General features: G+C 42.3%; 2 protein-coding genes across 4 annotated transcripts in view; both read right to left on the bottom strand.

Moving 5' to 3' along the window:
• fam20b (FAM20B glycosaminoglycan xylosylkinase) overlaps nt 1–10,682 on the bottom strand; it is an 11,005-nt gene extending 323 nt beyond the window's left edge. The window contains exons 1-9 of the mRNA XM_034881157.1: nt 10,436–10,682; nt 8,863–9,208; nt 7,755–8,002; nt 6,122–6,208; nt 5,895–6,004; nt 4,699–4,870; nt 3,003–3,194; nt 1,078–1,137; nt 50–975 (exon numbers count right to left, since the gene is read on the bottom strand). Coding sequence (XP_034737048.1) covers nt 744–975; nt 1,078–1,137; nt 3,003–3,194; nt 4,699–4,870; nt 5,895–6,004; nt 6,122–6,208; nt 7,755–8,002; nt 8,863–8,991 — 1,230 coding nt within the window. The 5' untranslated portion in view covers nt 8,992–9,208; nt 10,436–10,682 and the 3' untranslated portion in view covers nt 50–743. The remainder of the gene's footprint in view (nt 1–49; nt 976–1,077; nt 1,138–3,002; nt 3,195–4,698; nt 4,871–5,894; nt 6,005–6,121; nt 6,209–7,754; nt 8,003–8,862; nt 9,209–10,435) is intronic.
• Nucleotides 10,683–14,830: 4,148 nt separating this feature from the next.
• Nucleotides 14,831–21,156, bottom strand: part of ralgps2 (Ral GEF with PH domain and SH3 binding motif 2) — a 74,643-nt gene continuing 68,317 nt past the window's right edge. For 2 of the 3 annotated variants that reach the window (XM_034881153.1, XM_034881154.1), the window contains 12 exons: nt 20,855–20,992; nt 20,221–20,311; nt 19,914–19,981; nt 19,671–19,809; nt 19,353–19,504; nt 19,201–19,255; nt 18,568–18,645; nt 17,589–17,694; nt 16,722–16,814; nt 15,776–15,881; nt 15,340–15,431; nt 14,831–15,256 (listed from right to left, as the gene is read on the bottom strand). In XM_034881153.1, coding sequence (XP_034737044.1) covers nt 15,227–15,256; nt 15,340–15,431; nt 15,776–15,881; nt 16,722–16,814; nt 17,589–17,694; nt 18,568–18,645; nt 19,201–19,255; nt 19,353–19,504; nt 19,671–19,809; nt 19,914–19,981; nt 20,221–20,311; nt 20,855–20,992 — 1,148 coding nt within the window. In that variant the 3' untranslated portion in view covers nt 14,831–15,226. The remainder of the gene's footprint in view (nt 15,257–15,339; nt 15,432–15,775; nt 15,882–16,721; nt 16,815–17,588; nt 17,695–18,567; nt 18,646–19,200; nt 19,256–19,352; nt 19,505–19,670; nt 19,810–19,913; nt 19,982–20,220; nt 20,312–20,854; nt 20,993–21,156) is intronic. The other variant, XM_034881155.1, reaches the window with a different exon arrangement.

Below are 21,156 nucleotides of genomic sequence, written 5' to 3'. Positions count from 1 at the left end.
CACACACACACACACACACACACACACACACACACACACACACACACACACACACACACACACACACACACGATATTATAATCCACAAATGTATATTCTTTTGTCTTATAATTCTGTCACTACTTAGTTAAATATGTACACAATGATGAATGAAGGGCTGAGTTCATTCTCCTTTCTTTCCAATAAAAGTAAAATTTCATTTCAAGAAAAAAAATGTAGTTTTTAAATGGATTAATGTTAATCCAACACAAATCTCCTTTCTATTCCTTTGACTGCAAGCTTCAAACAGCCTGCAACGTGGCTGTACAGTGTTTTCCATCGAGACGTCGGTGGCTCACGTTCCCCTTCCCTCCGGCTCCGGCGAGCGTCTACATCTTCCTGCTCACTCGAGAAGGGAATAGCTGGACTGGGAGGGAGCGTTTGGCACGAGGCAGGAGTAGTATGGGACGGCTTCTTCCAGCTGATACTGTCCTATAGTGTACAACAGTCCTGAGAAAAAGTTGATATAGTAGAAGGTGACATCACTTCGAATCCAGTGAGTCCTTTAAGACAACCACTTCAGTTTTATCAGAGTGACAAACAAAAAATGGACCCGTGTGGAAGAAATCCAGTCTCTGTTCCACCCTGGCGATCCATTTACTCTCTCTGCATCTCTGTAACACCAGGCACTTCTCCTCTTCTCCAGACGTGAGGAGTAAAGTCCCGGCTGTTCGTGTTGCACCGTTTTCTCCTGTCCCTTCCCTCTAGGGGTGTGGGAGGTTTATTCGGTCCTCTATTAGAGCATTATCGGGGCCCTGGGCCTCCATGCACTGCTTGACAGTTGTTATGATTCCAGACAGACGCCGGTCCAGGGCTGCGAGTTGTGGCTCAGCCAGGACCGGGTGGATGGGGTCGAATGCCAGGGCTTGTCGCATCGCTGAACTCAGAGCTCCCCCCCTCAGTAGGTTTAGCCTGTTCCATGTGGACACACGAACCCTGACGGAGAAAGGGAAAACAGAGGTCATCGTATAAAAAATAAATAAAAACATAAATAAAGAAAATCAGGAATTGAGATTTGACAATTTCCTGAGTACTCACATGCAGCACTGATAGAGTGGTGCGAGGATACTTCTCTCATCCAGAGCAGCGTTCCCAAAGCTGCAAACAATAAAAACAAGATTCAAACATGGTTGCCGCATCCTGGGGTCGATTCCGACCTGTGGCCCTTTGCTGCGTGTCGTCCTCCCATCTCTCTCCCCCTTTCATGTCTATCCACTGTCGGTCTGATAAAAGGGAGAAGCCTCAACAAAAAAAAAAAAAGACTACAAATAAAAACTACCAGTCAACTGAAGCCAGAGGCCTGTCTGCACTGCGGTTAGGAGAAGCCATTTAAATGCATTAGTCGCACTCGACTGCATACTGAACTCCGGAACACACTTTCTAATGCGCCACTCAGCAAAGTCTACCAGAAGAGAGAGTTCTTCTTTCTGTTGCCCAAATCCACAGAGAATTGTGTTTGTTAAACAGCAGTTTGCCTGGGAGCTCCTCCTGGCATAAAACTAACACACATCAGCTGTTACTTTGGGTCGGATGTGATTTGTTGATTTACTTGTGGACGCATTACCGCGGAAGACAACAGCCCGTCAGGCATGGCTTGGATCAAGTCGGTAAGAGACTGGCGATGTAGGTTTTGGTCGGTTTCCGGTTTGTTGTCCAGCCCTGATGCTTGTTTAATGGGAAACTGAAGGTCTGCTCAGTTAGGAAATGACTCAAACACAGCCAGTATGCCCAGTAAGAGGTTCTTTGAATAACCATGTCATGTCATCTATGATTAATTCTTGAATAACAAACATTTTCCACTGCTGGTTCAGATCATAACAAACAAAATAACTTCAAAGAGGGATTGATGGCTCAATATCCTCACTTCATGGAAGTGGTTGCGTCCCGTGAGTCAGATATAAAGTTGAATTCATCAATCAAGTGAATACTCCAGAAAGTCAGCTGATTTATTATAAATGCTGTAGGCAAAGCTGTCTCATTTCTACACTGACAATAGCGGTTGGCTGGAAAGACCGTAATTCATAGTGTACTTCTGTACTGTACCAATGTGGCTTCCGTAACCACCGCGTAGATTTAAGGCAGAAGTATAAATCACGCATAACTCTATGTCTCCATAGATGACAGGCGGCATAACAGCTGTATGATGAAACAGTGCTGACTCAAGTACTGAGCGCTCCCATCCCGCTAAGTACAGAGGAGGAAGATTAATTAATACAGAACACTCACTCACTGACTCACTCACTCACTGACTCACTCACTCACTCAGAATCTCCGGGAGTGACGGACACATAGAAACCTGGATAAGATGGTCTTTGACACAGACGGCCACAGATGAATGTGCTGCATATTTGTTCATCTCTAACCTTTTATCTCCAGCAAGAGTAAGTACACCTTAAGGAAGAAAGGAACTTCAGAGTTGAGATGGCACAACGCAACAACACCCTGTGGTTCAACTGTACTGCTTGATCCTAAATCTCCTCGATCGAGACTTCTCTAAATGCTGCAGTGGAAGTCATCAAAGTCTCCCAAACTTTCGATGTATTGCGCTCGCCATCCACTCAAAACGTAACATTCCTACTCTTTGGCTGGCTTGTAAGCCCAAACAAGCGTGTGCGGTGTGCCTGTTGTTCTATTTCCGGTCTAGCCATATCCAGTGGCTGTTGTAGTTTTTCTAATGTTACTAGTCGTTGCAAGAGCATGTGAAAAGTTCGCTTGGCCAAAAAGAACATTGAAAAACATTGCACTATTTTTTATGTAAGGAGCTCCATTTCATTTGATAATGAATTAGACCTCCCGTTACGTAGAAAAACCAGTTGAAAAAGACAATTTTAGACTTCTGTCTTTTTACTACTAGTTTTTGTTCACTTATTGATTTACTCATCAATGTGTTCATTGACATTTTTAGTTTTTTTTAATGGACAGTTGATTGTTTTTCTGGTAAAAACCTCCACATTATTACTCGCCTCTTTGCGTTGTCGAGCAGGATGAGCATGCTGGCGCCGCCGTCGTCCTGGAAACTCTCATAGTGATGCCGGTCGGCGTTTCCAATCAGGTAATCAAATATGGCCGTGTCAATGACATCCAGGAGCCTCGGGCCTGCATCGTAGGGAGGCATTTTCTTCACCGCCTCGCAGTAACTCTCATCGTACTCCCACCTGGATCACACACACAGACAAACACACACATCATCATCTACTACATGGTAATACTGTGAACTGCCCTATCCCTCTCAAAAAAAGGGAGAGGAGAACAATATAATCTAACAAGATTTAAAGTAGACTCTGTATGGCTCCAGGTAGCTTTGAATGTCTGCTTCAGACCAGAGGAGATAAATTCATGCAATATGAGTTCTCGTTGCTATCTCTCTTGGACCCTTTCACAGTTTCAAGTCTTTAGTGTTAGGTACATGTGAGTCTGGTAAAGCGAGTGTCTGTTGGCAGAGAGCATACAACACTGGAGAAAAACAAAAGATACAGGTTTGTGAAAGAATTAACTGTCGTCTATCCAACTGTGAACACGTCTTAGCTTAGATTCTGGGATGATCGTACCTGTGTGGAACGCAGACGAGATTCCTGTAATTTAAGCAAATATTTGCCCTCCCAACCCTCGTCACCCAATGCAGTTACACAAACACGCACACATACGTTCAGAACACTTAGCGAGTATATGGGGGAAAAGAGCAGTGGTGCAGGTCCTTGTTCAATAGTCAACATGCATACATTCACACACACTCGACGCACGCACTCACACACAGCGCTAGAAAGTTGAGACAACAAGATGCACATACACATATATTCTTTGTACTCCACTGCATCATGCCAGTTGTGCACATTAAACAACTGTGTAACGGCCTAGTATAAAAAACTTTTAGAGAAATCCTGCTCTGCTAGATAAACTTAGTTGTAAATAAATATTTGCAAGCCAGAATTACCTGTAAGCACAGCTTAACCACCACTCCTACAGACAATGGAATGCCACTTGTTGTGTAATTACTGTTATGAAAGCAGTTTCGTTGGGAAAAGAATGTTAGACAGGAACCTGCTCTTTTGGCTCAGTGTAGCTCTACATAAACACTCTGGAATAAAACATAATTGGCCCGTGTTGTTATTTTGAATTACTCCTTCTACTTGAAAGAACTGCTCCGTTTGAACTCAAGTAAATACTTAATCTGATGTTCGGTTTCAGCCAGAAATGTCACATAAATGAATTTTGAAATGAAATATACAGTTAACTTGCTGTGTGAATACACTCTCTAGGTGACGACTGAAAATATGTCTCATTGTGTGAATAGAAATTAATACATTTGTTTTTTTGTGTTGCAGCAAAGTGTCAGTTCCGTTTCATATATATTATTGCACATTATGTGTTATCATTAGCATATGATAGATAGTGCATGACACGTGTATGATGTAATTTGCGCATAAGCCCTCTTAAAACCAAATGGAAAAAACCCTGAGTAGTGTTTAAAATTTCCCAAGTAGGTGTTTTAAACTACAAAAGCTTTTACATTGCATTGATAGAAGTATCCAGTCTCAGGTCGGTCTCTTTTTAACTGCGGACCTTCAACACCACCACTAATGAAACGCTGTTAGCACACCGTAACAATAACAGGGAAGTCTGAGGATTTTCCTTGAATGAAACTAGTTCCTGGACACCCACCTGGCCAGTTTCCCCTCTCTGTATGTGCGTCCCCAGGGGTGTCTGTGCTTCTGCAAAGGCCAGACGTCCGGCAGCCAAAGGGTTAACGACCCCTCCATGATCTCTCCCTCTGCACACGCTGGCTCGCTCTCCCGACAGTAATAACACTTTCCATAAAAACATGTATTATTACCTGAGAGAGAGAGAGAGAGAGAGAGATAAACAGTTAGCATGAAAAAAAAACAAAAAAACAATTGACCATGACGTCGCAACGATAAAATAGGAAAGAGATGGAAACATGGCACTGTACGCTGGTACAGGAGGAAGCCGTCTGCTGACAAAGTGACAAGAAATAGAATGAATTCTGATGGTATTAAAACAGTATTTCACCATTGGAGGCTCTTATGCCACTTGCATAAACTAATTAACTAAATCCAATTTATTTATTCAAAATACAGCTTATTTTCTTCTCTTAATACTTACACTTCATACCAACAACGATATGAAATATCTTCAACTACAACTAATTGAATTCATCATTGATAAATCTGGCGATCATTTTTTTTATTACAATATGCTGAATGATTTTAATGGGTTTTGCTGCCCAACAACACCAAAACTGAAGTGCCTACCAGAGCTTTAAAGGAATTCATTTGAAGGATTCTGTCAGTATTGATAAAAAGAAAATCAAATACAAACATTGAAAACCAAATCCATACCCAATGAAAAAAACTCTGAAAAGTCAAATATTCGGGTCCAGCCTACTGTAATTAGTTTGCAATACATTTTCATTAATGTATCTTTTCTCTATGATGAATGCAAGAAGAGTATTAGAATCTCTTGACATCGGCAGAGGCCTGAAAAAGATCATCTAGGGTTTTAATACTAACGTCTTGTTTGATTATACTATACTATATAATAAGTGTATAATGCCACACCCTTACCAAACAGCACTAGGCAGAGTATGTCCTGGTCTAGTGTGCTGACAGAGAAAGTCAGAAAAAAAGAAGACTGGACCAGTGAGTGAGAGTAAGAGTAAGAGTGAGAGTGATGGACAAAAAAAGTGAAAACTGAGATCAGAATCAGAAAGAAAGTGCTCAGATGAGTCAAAGAGAGGCAACTGATTCAAACAATGAGACACTCTCACTCTGGGATGTCAACCTTACTAAAAGGTTATAGAAGTGTGAGAGAAGACAAAAGAGTGGACTGATACTCACCCTGCATTAGGAAGGTACTAAGCAGCTGGTCTGTGGCCACAGGTTTAATCTCTGTTCGCACGTTGACGTATCGCCCGACCACTAGAGGTGCTCTCCTGAACCCAAGGATCCTGCAGAGAGGACAGAGCAACGCGACACCATACCGGAACATTATTACACAGGAGCTCTACTCCAATAACAGATCAGAGAGGATGGATCCGGACACTCCAGTAATGATGTTTACACACCTGTCCAGGTGAAAAGCAGCCACCTCTGCATTGTGTCTGTCATAGCCTGCGTACGGCTCCCCTTCAACCACGTAGTCTCTGCTATATCTACGGAAGGGTAGATAGGACACAATTAAGAAAGCTGAGTTACTCTTAAGTACAATATATTAGGGGTGTAACGATACGTCAGACTGGATTGATCAATTTAATGATCCAATATTATGGATATATATATATATATATATATATATATATATAAAATAACATTATTCTAAAATATTAGGGGTGTGAAAAGACGAGATGCGAGATTGGGTTACGACTATTTTTTATTTTATTGTGTACTGATATTGGGAGAACTTTTAAGCACAATGATAAATATCTTAACGTTTTATTCTTGCGAGATCTCGTGGGACAAGATCTTGTCACACCTCTAGAAAATATGAATACAGTTGGCCATCGTTGAGGTGCACCTTTTTCATCTTCGTTTTTTTATTCAAAAGAGTAGTTAGTTTTAAATTGTAAAGTCTGTAAGAGCTTAGTAATGAAATTGATTGATTTTTGTAAATGTAGGGCTCCCAACTAACGTGTTTTACTAGGAGCATTGTAAAATTCAGGGATACAGGCAGAAAATCCAGGGGCGCACAACTTAAATCAACCTGCAACGCAATTTTTCACATTTCCTCATGTTAACTGTTTTACTGATAAATGCTTTGGTAAAAATACAGAAAATACAATGTGCTGTTTTATTTTAGTTCACAGTTACATTTTAACCAAATGGTGCTTAACAACTGCAGTAAACAAAGTGTTATTATTTCTGTTGTTTACACTAAAATAAACCTGTCTGAGGTGTTTAAACTTCCATGGAACGGGGAGTATCTAGGCCAAGCATCTAACACCCAGTGTGGGAAATATTGACTAATGAGGGAGTCAGAGAGAGAGAAGCACACAACACAAGCACACAGCATTAGTTTTTTGGTAAATTGTCATATATTTAGCATCCTATATGTATTTCTTCCTCATAGAAACGGTCTCAGCTCTCTGCTGTCACATTTCTCCCTCTCTCACCCAAGTGAGGGTGCAGCCTGTGGCAAGTTTCGGAGCGGACGTTTAAAAATGCAAACAGTGTGACAGTGTAGACTCTGGCACTAGCACACTAGCCTCAATAGTTTGTTTGCTCATTGTGATATCTATCTTCTTCCCAGAGACGTTTATGCCTGCTCGATTAGCTCTAGGACCCTCCCCCTCCACACATGAGCCACTTACAGTGTCCATTCCCTATCCTTCTCACACTTCTTGGCCTGCCACAGATTCCGCATTCATTGATGCGCCTCTTCCACATTTAAAGTGTAAAAAGTAAAAATTAAAAGGGCAAATTTACTGTTTGCACATATCAACTGTCAACACTCAAATTTTAGTTGCAAAATGCCACCATTTGGTCGCAGTGTGCAGCCTTGAAATATATATAAATGTAACTGATTGTGTTAAAGGGCCTCATAGTTTTGTTGCTTGTCGGTCACAGGCCCCTGATTTGAATCAAATTGGAATCTTATCATGGCAGACCATCATTTGTCACATAATATCGTATTGTGTAATAACGTGTGATTTACACCCCTACAAAATATAAGTGAGTACTTCCATCATTCACAAATCTGACCTCTTGGGTTTGAAGACCACTTTCTGTCCCCCGTCCAGCACCAGCAGGGCTTTGAGCTGCGTGCCCTTATAGCCCACATCTGCCCGTTCTATCCTGGCGGTGCTGAGGGATGATAGCACAGCCGCCAGCTCTGGGGTCTCCTCAGGGTACACCTCTCTCGGGCCCACCCACTGGCTTGCTATCTCCCACGGAGATTGGAGGGTGTGGGTAAGGCGAGCTCCCCGGGACAGAGTAAGGCCAGCTTCCATCTGTTAGAGATGAGTGATAATAGAACTGTAATGATATATGATAATATGTACAGTACATGTCTGCCAAATGGTCACTAATATTTCAATATTATTAATTTGAATCAGGTAAACAGCATATTCCGTTTGGATATTCCAAATAAGGCCTTTTTCCAAATTTAGCATTTTCCAATTAAGACGAGGGATATGCCAGTATTATTCGGATTTCAGAGGAATTCTTTGGACATGTATACAGCACATTCGGAATATGCGTCTCAATTACGTATTTTTACTGCAGTTTGTGGCCAGTTTACAGTCACTTTACGGCCTGTTAACAACTAACGGCCAGCTCTGTGCGTTTCCATGGTTGTTGTCTACAAACCAACCATCCCACAATTCAAGTGAGTCCAGCTTCGGCAGAGATACATGCTCAAAAGAAAAGAAACAGCTACTTTTAAAAGATTATGAAATACTTGGATATCAACAGGCTTTTGGATAAGCGCAAACATAGAAGCGTCAACCTTTTCAAAAAGGTGGTTGAGAGAATATGAGAGAGACGCAGTGTTCGTGTGGTTAAAGTCCATCACTGGTGAAAAACTCTATAAAAATCCTGCATGTAAACAGGAATATTAGTGGAATATTCACTCTCATGAGCCACAAAAACAGCTTAGTCAGAATATTGTCTTTTTTTACAATAATGGCAGAAAACTGGAAATGTGCATGTAAACAGCCACTGTTGAGTATAACTGCATACAAGTCTTCGCCAATTAAGAGTCATGGGCATCCTACTTTACTTTCTCACAAGTGACAGCCCTGATGAACACTTTTTTTTTATTTTTTTTTAAACAAGACTGAAAATAGAAATAGTTGACCGGCACTCAGACCTTACGAAATGCTCTGAGATCCCGCCGGCTGGCTGCAGAGCCCTCGCCTCCATCCAGCAGGAAGATCTTGGCCAGGCCCAGCAGGAGGAGCACGGCAAACAGCACCACCATGCGCTGTTTGAGCTTCATCTCCGCACCAACCTGCACCGACCTGCCCCGACCCCCTCCTTACGCGACGCTGTGTGTGTGTGTGTGTGTGTCCCCCGCAGCGTATCTCCCTCACCCCTGATGCATGGCTCCGGCAACTCCCTGTGGCAGGCCCACCCACCTGCCCCGTCAGACAAACTCTTCTGAAGGAAGGTGAAGCTGCTGATCCCTTGTGCTACAATCTGAGCAAACAGGTCACCTGAATGGAGATAAACAGAAATGAGAAGGCTGGGCGGGAAGAGGAACGGAGACAGACGAGAACTAGGAAAGGGATCAGAGGGAGAGATGAAAAAATGTACTGTCAATAATATGTGGAGAGAAAACTAATTGATTTGCTGCCCCTCTTGCTTGTAATCCCTCTGGGCAGACGATGACCCAGTACTGCAGCACAACTGAAGCCTGAACAGGATATGTAACTACATCAGGATGACCCAGTCTGCTGCTTTGGAAATGTGCTTTTACATTCAAAAGTATCCCCCACCATAAAACTTGTACGACAGAAAAGTGCTGCTATGGGCTGAGCTGTGCTTATCACAACTGTTCAAACCTCCTTGTTTCATATAAAATCATCCCTACCTCTCCAACACTGAATTTGGGGAACGGAGGAACTTTGTCTTAATCGACCCTGCCTGTTTCCAGTGAGCAGGTGATGGACAGGTAGTCCTGCTGTGGTGCAGAGGGGGGGGGGTCACACAAGGTGCGGGACCCAGCACCCTCTGTGTCTTGACGGTCTTACCTTGCAAAGAGAAATGGGCTGAACCCCAGTAATGTTCCTCTGATTACAAAACCTTTTTGTGTAATTCACCAACAGCTTAAACACAGTCACCAAAAATGTGGTGAACACGGGGGCTTAACGTTAAGGTTACATGTCAGCTTTGCATGCTGGGAGCTTTTATCCACGGCAGTAACATTAACACAACTGCCACGTTAGTTAACAGACTTCACTGTCGTTAATAGAAGTTAGCGCCAACGAACCCTGCGTAACGTTATCAAAACTGTAATAAAACGACACCAAGCTAGTCATGAACAGGATAAAATAAGATATATTACGGTTCAGCTACATTTGACACAGCTCAGCCAACACAGGTCTGGCCACGCAGGCAATCGCTTCATCATACAATCGCTCTTTCATGATGTTGCTTTTTTTTTTTTTTTTAACACCAGCGAGGAAACGGCTGGTTTAACGCTGACTGCATAACGACACCTAAAACCTCTCAATGATGGCTCCACTTAGATGCTTTCTAAGATGGTTATTCTGGCGATATTTGCCTTATCAGGTCACCATATCTGCAACGATATGGTCACATCTATCACGGCAGTGCTAGCTGCTTAGCAACACCTTGCTACGCCAGCTAGCTAAAGGTACAGTTACAGTAGCTAGCGTTACGTCTGTTGTTTTTACTGGCTGCAGATAAAGCTGACTTACCTTACGGCCATATGTCGTTCACCGTAGACAGAATAGCTTCCAAGTGTCTGTAAAGTCCTGCGATATTAAGGTTAGATTTAATAAATTGTCCTGCCGCTAAAACTGACGATGGTTTATCGTTTTCTCAGTCCCCCCCGGTAGCTCCCTCTCCTCCGCCCTTTTCCTTCGATTCCTTCTCTGGCCTGCCGTGTCCACTTCCTAAACACTTCCTCCTCCTGTAGGAGCTCCAGGCAGCCACCAGGTGGCGGCGGTGCACTATTTACATCCATACCATAGACTGCAATACCAAAACCACTGACAATGATAGTGATAGAATAACTACGTTATGCCTGCCACCCCTTAAAACAAAGCCATAGTTCAGACAAGGCCAAATAATGATTATTAAACTGTTTATTCATTTACGATATTATTATTTAGCTATTTTTAGAGTCCTGAAAATGTGCATTGTTCTGGAATTTCAAAAAGAAGCCAAAATGAGAAAGTAGCTGGTCTTTTTCCTTTTTTCCCTTCCTGTTAAAATCTCACCACCCCAAACAACAAAGTGCCGAATATACCTAGTTTCGATGGCAAAATGTTGAGATTATAAGTACTGTTTTCCTTTACTGACTGACTGCTGACTTCCAATAAACCAACAGCTGCTCATTTTTGTAATTAAAAAAAAAGCAGCAAGGACGGATGTAAATTTAACTGAGACCTAATAAAGTAACGCTTCATGAAGAAAAAAGTACTGATAAGCCAACACAATTACTGAAGTTAATGTAATTTGTTCTTTGGTATTTTGTTAGCCTATTCAAGAATCAACATTTTTGGGTATATGGTTATAAAAGGAGCAATACTAATAAAGAAATGAGGCGGACTCTGCAGGAGAAATCCCTTCAGGCAATTTCCATCAACAGTCAGTCGCTCTCAGTCATCCCTACTGCTCTGCTACAACTCAAACAGCAGCTTGACAAATGCTGCAACTGATTGGAACCAATTGTGTTTTCAAAGTAGTATTGAACCATTTAATATAATAGAATATAACCATAATACACACCCACTAGCACACAGCCTTCCACTCACTCTTTCCCGCCCAGCCCTGATAAACAGTCACACCGTCTCCAACAGAATAATGAGCATGAAACCAATGTGTGGAGTAAAAAAAGGGCAGAGTGTTTATTGGTTCTCAGTCTTCACACCAGGAAGCGCATCACTCAGCAGTGAGGTCATAGCGCTCGCCACAATTATGACACAGGGCAGAGAGAAACGGACATACACAGAGCCAGGTAAAGGGTGGAGGTCAAAGGTCACCTACACATCACCCTCGTCACCTTCAGCAACATGAACGAAGGTTATTGTTGTTGATGTCCTTGGTAAACAGTGAACGATGCCTGTCCAGATTCACATTGATTCCACTTCTCCACCAAATCAGAGGACAAACACATTGTACAACCACACTGAAAACCCTTCCTCCGGTCAAAATCTTCATCTCAAGAGTTAAAATAATGAATTCAGAAGGCAGATTCACTCAAAACAGTTCATACAGGGCAAATTGTGCATTTGTACATAGTATGGTCAATAAAAAGGAAACAAAAAACTCATCACAGAAAGGGGGAATATTCAAGCATGGCATCACGTTTAACTGTAATGGCCAAAAATGATCTTAAATGAGGAGCGCCTGACATTTAAATTTTCCACTCTCGTCCCAAAATAGATAATTGTGTGGTTATTATGCTAGTAGTGATTGGCCTTGAAATCCTAAGAAATGAGTCGGCTAAAACCACAAAACATCCCAAAATGAAACATGTTTCCAATATTTTGACAGTTCTGTACACTGTACAACAAGGATAATAAAACAAAGACAACTGTGTAAACTCAGGTTGCAGTGAGTGAAAACCTCACAAAAAGCGCTCAACATGATCTGGGTAATTCTCGAGGAAAGGATTGTTAAACCCAAACTGATTCAAATAAACCTTCCAAGATGCCCCCCACCACCCCTCAAAAAAGGTCTGGTTAGGTATAAAAGTTGTAACTCAGGAAACCCCATCAGTTACAGCTCTCGTCACATCAGATAAAGTAAATAGAAAAAAGGGAAATGTGACGTAATGTTGACTGGCTGCGTTGGTTTTGTTTACATCCCAGCTCCTTCGGTTTACAGTCCTTTTTTTTGAGACCGCATCAATTCTTGTTTAACTGCTCCAATGTGTCAACATATTGCAAATGACAGACGGTTAAGCTCCACCATCTGTAGATATACAGAGGTAAACGGTCTAACTCCTTCAACCCTAAATTCTGACTCACCAATTCCAATCACAGACACTTTGTCCCCAGCCAACCAATCAGATTCAAACACCAGTGATGATCAGTCTCCATAGGGCTTAAACTCTGGGATTTTGTCCCTCCAAACAAACAGTCTCTGCTCCATTGTGAAGCAAAACGTACTTCACAGGCCACAGTGGACACAGATGAGTACCACTTTTCACTTCTTATCTGCTGATAAGTCCTTTTCTTCACACTTTCCTCACATGAGCTGGCAGTCAGTCACGTGCAAGATTAGGTAGCTGGTCACCCCACGAGGGATTAAATTACAATGTTTTAGAAAAATAGACAAGTATGCACAAGCACACAAATGCACATACATATTACATATGTCTGTCTTTGGATTCCTCATTCACTCTTCCACAGGTTCATCCACTACTAGCCCTCCTTTCATTAATATACAAAGGACTGAACTTCTCTTTATGGGAACTAAATTGTCAGTTTGGTGTGGTTCTTTCTGACCTAAAAAGTTGCATTATTGACTTGTATATTGTGTTGAGGACAGTTTAAAAAGATCATTGTGCCACTATTGACTGGATACTAGCCTGGAGAAGACCGAGCGAAGCACATTAGAGGGGATCCAGTGCTGCAAGTATGGATTTCTTCACCTCTCCATCCCATCATCCCTTAACAACAGCATGAAACTAACTCTGAGCTTGATATACCCCGTTGATAGGCAGGACATTTCTTTCTACTTACTGTAATACTAAGGTTTACACAGTACATGTGGAGCACTGAGAGGATTGTGACTTTGGGCAAAAGATTGTGTAAACATACAATGTAAACAGCTGTTTAAAAAAAAAAAGACAATTTGATGATTATTGGGCAAAAAGCCTCCCATCATTGTCATCACCATCATCCTGTTAATGTTTGTTCAATTGGATGCAATAAGCTCCCAACAAAAACAAACGATAATAGTCTGTCTGCGACACTGTGAAACATCTGGGATGCACAGTGATAAACTGTAAATCCCAGGTTGTTACATGCCTATACCTCCATCTGATTCCACTGCTGCTCCTGCAACGTTTCGTCCACCTGAAGAAAAACAGTGATTTTACACCGCTTGGCACTAATTATAACCAAGGTGCTTAATCAGATGTAACACAGTTAGGGCCTAAAATTGAGCTGGGTCCTGGTTCATAGAATAAGGGTCAAATTGGATTTGAACAAATTAAATTCACATGTACACAAAATATTCAAAATAACTGCTCCAAAAGGGGAGTAAAACACAAAAATGTAACAGACAAAAGTACGTGCAATCATCTACTACATGGTAATACTGTGAACTGCACCATCCCTCCCAAAAAAAAGGAACACAAAACAATATAATCTAACAAGATTTAAAGTAGACTCTGTATGGCTCCAGGTAGCTTTGAATGTCTGCTTCAGACCAGAGGAGATAAATTCATGTAATATGAGTTCTCGTTGCTATCTCTCTTGGACCCTTTCACAGTTTCAAGTCTTTAGTGTTAGGTACATGTGAGTCTGGTAAAGCGAGTGTCTGTTGGCAGAGAGCATACAACACTGGAGAAAAACAAAAGATACAGGTTTGTGAAAGAATTAACTGTCGTCTATGCAACTGTGAACACGTCTTAGCTTAGATTCTGGGATGATCGTACCTATGTGGAACGCAGACGAGATTCCTGTAATTTAAGCAAATATTTGCCCTCCCAACCCTCGTCACCAAATGCAGTTACACAAACACGCACACATACGTTCAGAACACTTAGCAAGTATATGGGAGAAAAGGCGGGCAGAGTTCTTTAATAAAAACTAGACACATTCAGGTAGTGGGGAAATTGTTTCTGCTGGAATTGATTGCGAATCAGAGCCCTTACAACACGATCAAATAGGCCGGTGTGTGTGCGAGAGTGTGAGAGCGTGGCTCATGTAAATAAGCATGCGACTCCAAGCCAAAATAAGAAAGTGAAGTGACCAACAATTGCAAGTAGGAACCAAGTGAGTAAAAATGTGTTTTCAATCCCTCCAAAAGTCCAACGGGTTAGTCGGACGTGAGTGTGCGTGTTCTTGTGTTTCAGCATGGTGGGGACACAAATGAAAATAGTTAACCCCTTAAAAAAACAAAGAAGGGGATTATTTTTGTCCATCAGAGGACAGTGTCTGTGAGAGAAGAGGAGAAGTTGAATGGCTCAACTGAAGTGCTGCACAGTAAAAACAAAAGACACTGAGAGCAAATGGGAGAAAAGAGCAGTGGTGCAGGTCCTTGTTCAGTAGTCAGCACACACACAGACACACGCACACATATACACACACACACACACACACACACACACACACACACACACACACTAACACAGAGTACTGGTTAAGGCAGTGGCGGCAGGTGAGGCCGGGGTTAGAATCGGAGAATCGGTGGTCAGGTCTCATGGCAGTGAAAGCTCCCACTACTGCGTCATCAATACTCCTCCTCATCCTCCTCGTCTGTTTCCACATCCCTCTCTCCCTTTGCTCTGTTACACTCCTCAGCATCGGTCACTCGAAGGACATCAGATTGGCTGGCACCTGGGAAAAAAGCAAGATGTGTAAAAATAAAATGCATATTCTCCAATGTGCGTATGTCTATGATTGTTTATGGAGCTCCATACCTGTTGTCTATTGCTCTGGCAGGCAGCGCTCAGATGTTTGAACCAGAGCAAAGCGTTCATTCTGTTCCCCGTTTGGTACTTGTAGGTGTTACCTAGGCAACGGAGAACAACAATATGAAATGCCAAGTCTCTCGTTGCCACCTGCTTTCCCAACACTCAGGAAAGATGGCTTAAGCTTCACAGGACTCCGGCCCGTCGAGTTAAATATAAACAAAAACACAGTGGAAAAGTTCAGGAGTGTACGTACGTATATAGATACATAAATACATAAATACACACACACACACACACACACAAGATTCACCAAACAAAACTCTACTAACAAATACTAACATTTCCAGAGAGCTGACTGCTTGCTTGCGTCAGTCATGTCTGTTTAGCTTTTCCTTTTGTGTGTGTGTGTGTGTGTGTGTGTGTGTGTGTGTGTGTGTCTCACCTTGCTCAGAGTCTGTCAGCAAGAAGACATCAGGATGCTCGGGATCGTCAGCCATCATTGCCATGAGACCCACTACACACACGCTCTTACTGGACGTTGACTTGAACTGTGCGGAGGACAAGTTGGAAAACAGACTTCATTTTCTTTCTTGAGACAAAATGTTAATGTAACAAAAAGAAATGTTAACAAAGGCTTTGTGTGCATGTGTGTGTAACGTCCAGATCTTGCCTGTGAGCCAGCATGTGCACTCCACGAGGTTCTAATTAGCCTGGGAGCAACACACAGGACTGCAGTGATGTCATTGGTCTCATTATTCAATGAGTGCTACCATCTGCTTGTCCCCCCGATCCACATACACACACACAATCACTGCATCTCATGTCAACTCATTTACGGTTTTCTTCCAATTCTCATCATCCTTTCCTCCCAACGCTCTCCTCTGAGCTCCTGTACAGTTTCAGTGAATGTTCCCGTCAAACTGATACAGACACACAAACACACACACACAGCCAGATGCACTAAACATGCTCCACTTCTTTTTTAATTCTGTTAAAACTACTTTAAAAATGTGCATTTTTGCTATGTTTCTCTTTTCCTGAGCAAACCAAGTAAAAAAACAACAACACACACACACAAAGAAGAATCATTAAGTGTGTCACCCCAAGATCATTCTGTAATCAAACTTTCTCTGTGAGTAAGTAATGGCTATCATATGTCACCTCCTTGTAAAACCAAGTCTGTATTGGGGTAATTTACTCTCACTTCTATCAACAACTACGGTTCATGTTGTTATGTGCCATCAGTTATTCTCCTCGCTTGCATAAACAAACATAACAAAAACCTCCAAAGTTTCTATCATGCCCCGCAGAACTACATGGCCTCATGTGCCCTCAGACTGTTACACAAAGGCTGGTGATGGACCAGTGTGAATGTTTGTGTGACTTACATGTTTTCTCTCAGTGGCCTTCAGGGACTTGGCAGTGTAGTAGTAGAGCTGGGTACCACAAAGAGCGACCCAGTATTTGGTCCATGACGCCACCTGCAGGCAGAAAAGGGAAATATTCAACTCTACCTCAGCCTGATTGAGCCAACGCAGGCCATCAGATTGTTTAAATCTGTTTGTGATTTTATTATGGTTCTGCTTCTGTTCTGTATCACTTACTTACAATCACAGGGTAAAAATACAGTATGGTTAGGGGAACTAAAACTCTTTGCTTGTCCATGCTTGGGCGGATAACTGGAGACTAAGTGTGCAAAATGAGCAACTTGCTCCATAAACACAGAACTCTTTAAAGACTTATACAAGGATAATAAAGAGTTATGAGATGAAAGAAAAGCATGGGAAAAAAAAGGGACTGAAGTAAACCGGCTAATTAATACTCCTGGTGAAGGAGATTTTGCCCGACTACATGGCCAGATTGGAAAAAAAATAATTTAGACCCCGATGTATCATCAAAGAAGCTTGTAAATCACCAGCACTACCTACCGACAGTTTTAAGTTATTTGAACTGCATTAAGAGCTCCAGATTTATTTCCAGTCAAAACAGAAGAGGATAATCTCAGTTCAAATATAAAAATGGCTTATAAGGCACAAGGCGAACAATAGCAGTGGAAAAAAAAAGCAAGCATGGTCAAAGAGGGAGAGAATTACAGTGAGTATAAAAAACAGATCTAAAACAGAGATGTTCTGCAGGTTAAGGAGTCTCTGCAGACTTATTTTATTGCCCATCTGCTCCTGTACAGTAGGCAGGTATAGATGTATGAACAGCACATAGACATTTGAACATGTGTGTGTGTGTTTGCAGGATCTCACTGTTGGTTTCTTGCCCTCCTTGAGCACAGTCTTCCGTCGCAGTACCCCCTGCACTGTGACAGCCCCGGGGTACAAGTGAACTGCGAGCTCATCTGACTCCGCTGAGCTACAACAGGACAAAGACAAACATTACAAGCTACACACACAAACGTACACACAGAGAAACGTGCATGTTGTCATGCATGCACACATAACGAGATCAAAATAATCGGAGATGAACTAGTAGTAAAGACAGACACAATCTGCACTTCACAAAAGTATTTATATATATTTTAAAGCTACATCTATTTTCGTTTTGCTTTCACAGAACTGAATTTTGCAGATATAAATCTTAACACTGGTATCAGCAGCAAGAGGCTGACAAGTTGGTGTGCAGATTATGTCGGTCTGGAGGATCAGAGCAGGAAGCCCAGCGCAGGAGCCCAGTGAAGCCTAGTAGAAAGAGAGAGGGGGAGAGAGAGAGAGAGAGAGAGAGACAGACAGAGGGAACCATCTCTAACCGCAAGGGACGCTTTTATTTGCAAAGTCGTCCATAAGAAATTGCTTTAATAGTCATTGAAGAGTCTGTTCCTCTCTACCTCAGGAATGAGGATGTAAGAGTTTCTTTCCAGTAACACATGGAGCTCAGAGTGACTGTGGAAACTCATCTTTCAGCTCCAAGCTGTTGACTATCTTGGAAACTTAGCACAAGAAGAAGTCCAGGTTGACCATAAGCTCTATGTGTGTGTGCATGCAAGAAATTAAAGAAAGGTGGATTATAGACTGATGGTACGCAGCAAAAGATAAAGAATCATGAACCCCTCAAACAGATCCTTAGCCCTTCACCTGATCACACACACAATCAGCCACACACATTCACAATTTATCCCAGCACTATGCACACTCTAAGCACCAGCACATAGCTGAAGGGGCGTAAAGTGAGGATAAGAGAGGTCGAGCATTGTTTAGCTCAGGTTGATTCCGGTCGGGATGTGTGTACCTGCTGGGCCTCAGGACTCCTCTGTAGGGGATGCGGGCCACACGGGTGACTGGGCCCAGAGAGTGATAGAACCGAGTCCTGTTCAGAATAGGATAAGACAGGACAGGATAGGGGGCACGGGACACTGTTAAGGCTGTGTGGGTGTGTCTTTTGTTGTTTTTCCCTTAAGATTTGCATTAGTTAGGGCTGGATGGAAAAGCTCTCAATTGGTTAGAGGAGTTGTTGATGAATGTGTGTTTACAGTAAAGGGTTATTCAACAGTTTCATGAAATGGTGCTTTGGAAAGAAGGTCGAGATCATTTTCAGGCCAGTTAATCCTTGAATGGAGTGTGGCTTCAGACACTTGTTGGCACAGGGGAACTGGTAAGGGGATTTAAAGATTAAGCTTTTAATAAATGTCAGGCTGCCGCAGAAGCATCTGAGAGCAGCGGTGGAGGGATGAGGCATGACGGCCCTGCGTGCAAGGCTAAAAGCAGGGCTGGATGCTGCATTCGTGTGCGAGTTTAATTGGCTGATCATTTTGCATAGCAGTGTCTTTGAGGCCAGACCTTTTAAAATGATACAATCACAACAGGGATGGGGGCATTTTTAGGATGTGATGAAAAATCCCTGCAGAGACAAACGTAACCTTACCTCTCAAAAGCTGGCCAGGACATCTCTTCACTGAGCTCAGAGCCCTCGCTGCTACCTGCGTAAAGATACAAACGATACACAAAAAAAGCACAACATGTCATTGAAATTTTGAGTGTGCATCATGGTAATAAGTATGCATGTGTATGTCTTACCAAGTGAAATACCACTGGACAGAGTTGAGCTCTCTGCTTGCCCCCTGGTGGGACTGTGGCTCTCCATCACACTGTCGTCCAACAAGTGACGAGAACCAGCATTGGGGAACGTAGCGCTTTTAAACTCTACTGTATTCATCTTATGGATGAAACTATGTAGGCCCAGAGCACAGCGGACAGCAGGGACAGAGAGATAAAGAGAGAAGGTGGTAAGTCTTTTTCGGACCGTCATCTTCATCATTATCTGCCAAGGCATTTATATGTGTTGTTGACTAAGGAAAATACTGTTTTTGGACCTAATATTACTAATAAACTGACTTGTAGCCCAGGCTGTGGCACTTCCTGTGTCCGTAGGGTAGCAGGTTCCTGGGGGAGGGCGGTGTGGCCGGGACTTTGGTTCCTTCAGCTGCTACTGTACATTTACGGCCGCAGAGAGGAGATGCTGACGCTTCCTGGCCTGTTGGTCGGAGTGGGACGGGAAAACCAGATTTAAGACCAGGAAGAACAAAAACTAAAAGAGATGATAAACTAGGGTAATATTACTTTTAACACCTGACGTACCGACTAGATCCTCTTTGGAGGCGTTTGCTCGTGGTGTGCTGGTGCCTGGCTCAATCTTCTGTGACAACCTTAAAAATAAAAAAAAATAAAACATACATTAAATAATTTGTCAGCCTGAGTTCCTCCCCCAAAATAATTATGGTGATGGAATATTTTTGGGAAAGACAGATGATCACTGCGCCAGGCAGCAAATAGGCAGGATAAAAAATAAAGCTTTTTGATCTTCACGGCTAATACACTGCTCTTGTGACTGAATCAGAGATTATGAGGCAAAAAGCATAGTGCGGATCAGAGTTTGGTTTCTTACTTGTAATTGTCGTCCTCCACAAACTTTTGCAGCTCCTCGATGTACCTAACGGAGTTCAGATACTTCTGTACATGAAGCAGCACTGTTACATCTGAAAGAGGGAAGATGGTGACATTAGAAAAAAGAAACGTGTGTTCATGTGATGTAAAACAGCATATACAGTATATCTAGGCTGTAATAAAGATATAATATATTTACTAATAATGTGAAAGTTTATTATTACAGAAAACTTTTACTTAAATCTAGTCCTGCAGCCTGACTTTGCTAGGTAATAGCTGTGTCTCATTTGTGAGTGCTTTATGTCCTCTATCCTTTATTATAATTATTATTTTTTGTTTTATTACAACAACTACTTAAATGTCTACGAGCTCTATGCTGGAGAATCTGTAAGCTGTATATTTCTTAATAATAATAAGCAAGAACAGAAGAACTACACTGAAACCAAACAAAAACACAAGGGATACAGGCATGTTAAGGCATGGTGGCTAAATTAGGAAATGCTGAAAAAGAAGGGGCCAGACTCCCTCCTCCTTGCTGTTAATTTTTGTTCATCCACATGATGGACATTATCAGCCCTTTCTCGTAAACTACACTACCGTCCCATGAATGTGCAGCTGTGTGAGTCTAAACTAACCGTAGGTACAGGATCTTTGCAGGTCCGATATGATTCTGAGAATATTGTTCATCAGGTTTGATCGCTGTTCGTTCTCCAGTATGCTGCCCGTCGAGGGGTAGGCGGAGTCTATATACGTCAGATCGGACAGGTACATCCCTGAAAATAAAGCAGCAGACAGAAAAAAGATGCAACATGTTACATACAAGAGAAACACACAGCCCTCCTCCGGTTTTTTCCTCTTATTTGTTAGTGAGTTGAGGGCCCCACTGTAAGCCCAATGAGCACAGTGTCAATCTGTTGTTGTAAACACCACGGGGGAT

The sequence above is a fragment of the Etheostoma cragini genome, chromosome 9, assembly GCF_013103735.1.
Source record: "Etheostoma cragini isolate CJK2018 chromosome 9, CSU_Ecrag_1.0, whole genome shotgun sequence".
NCBI lineage: Eukaryota > Metazoa > Chordata > Actinopteri > Perciformes > Percidae > Etheostoma > Etheostoma cragini.
This window is presented reverse-complemented; position numbering and strand designations above follow the sequence as displayed.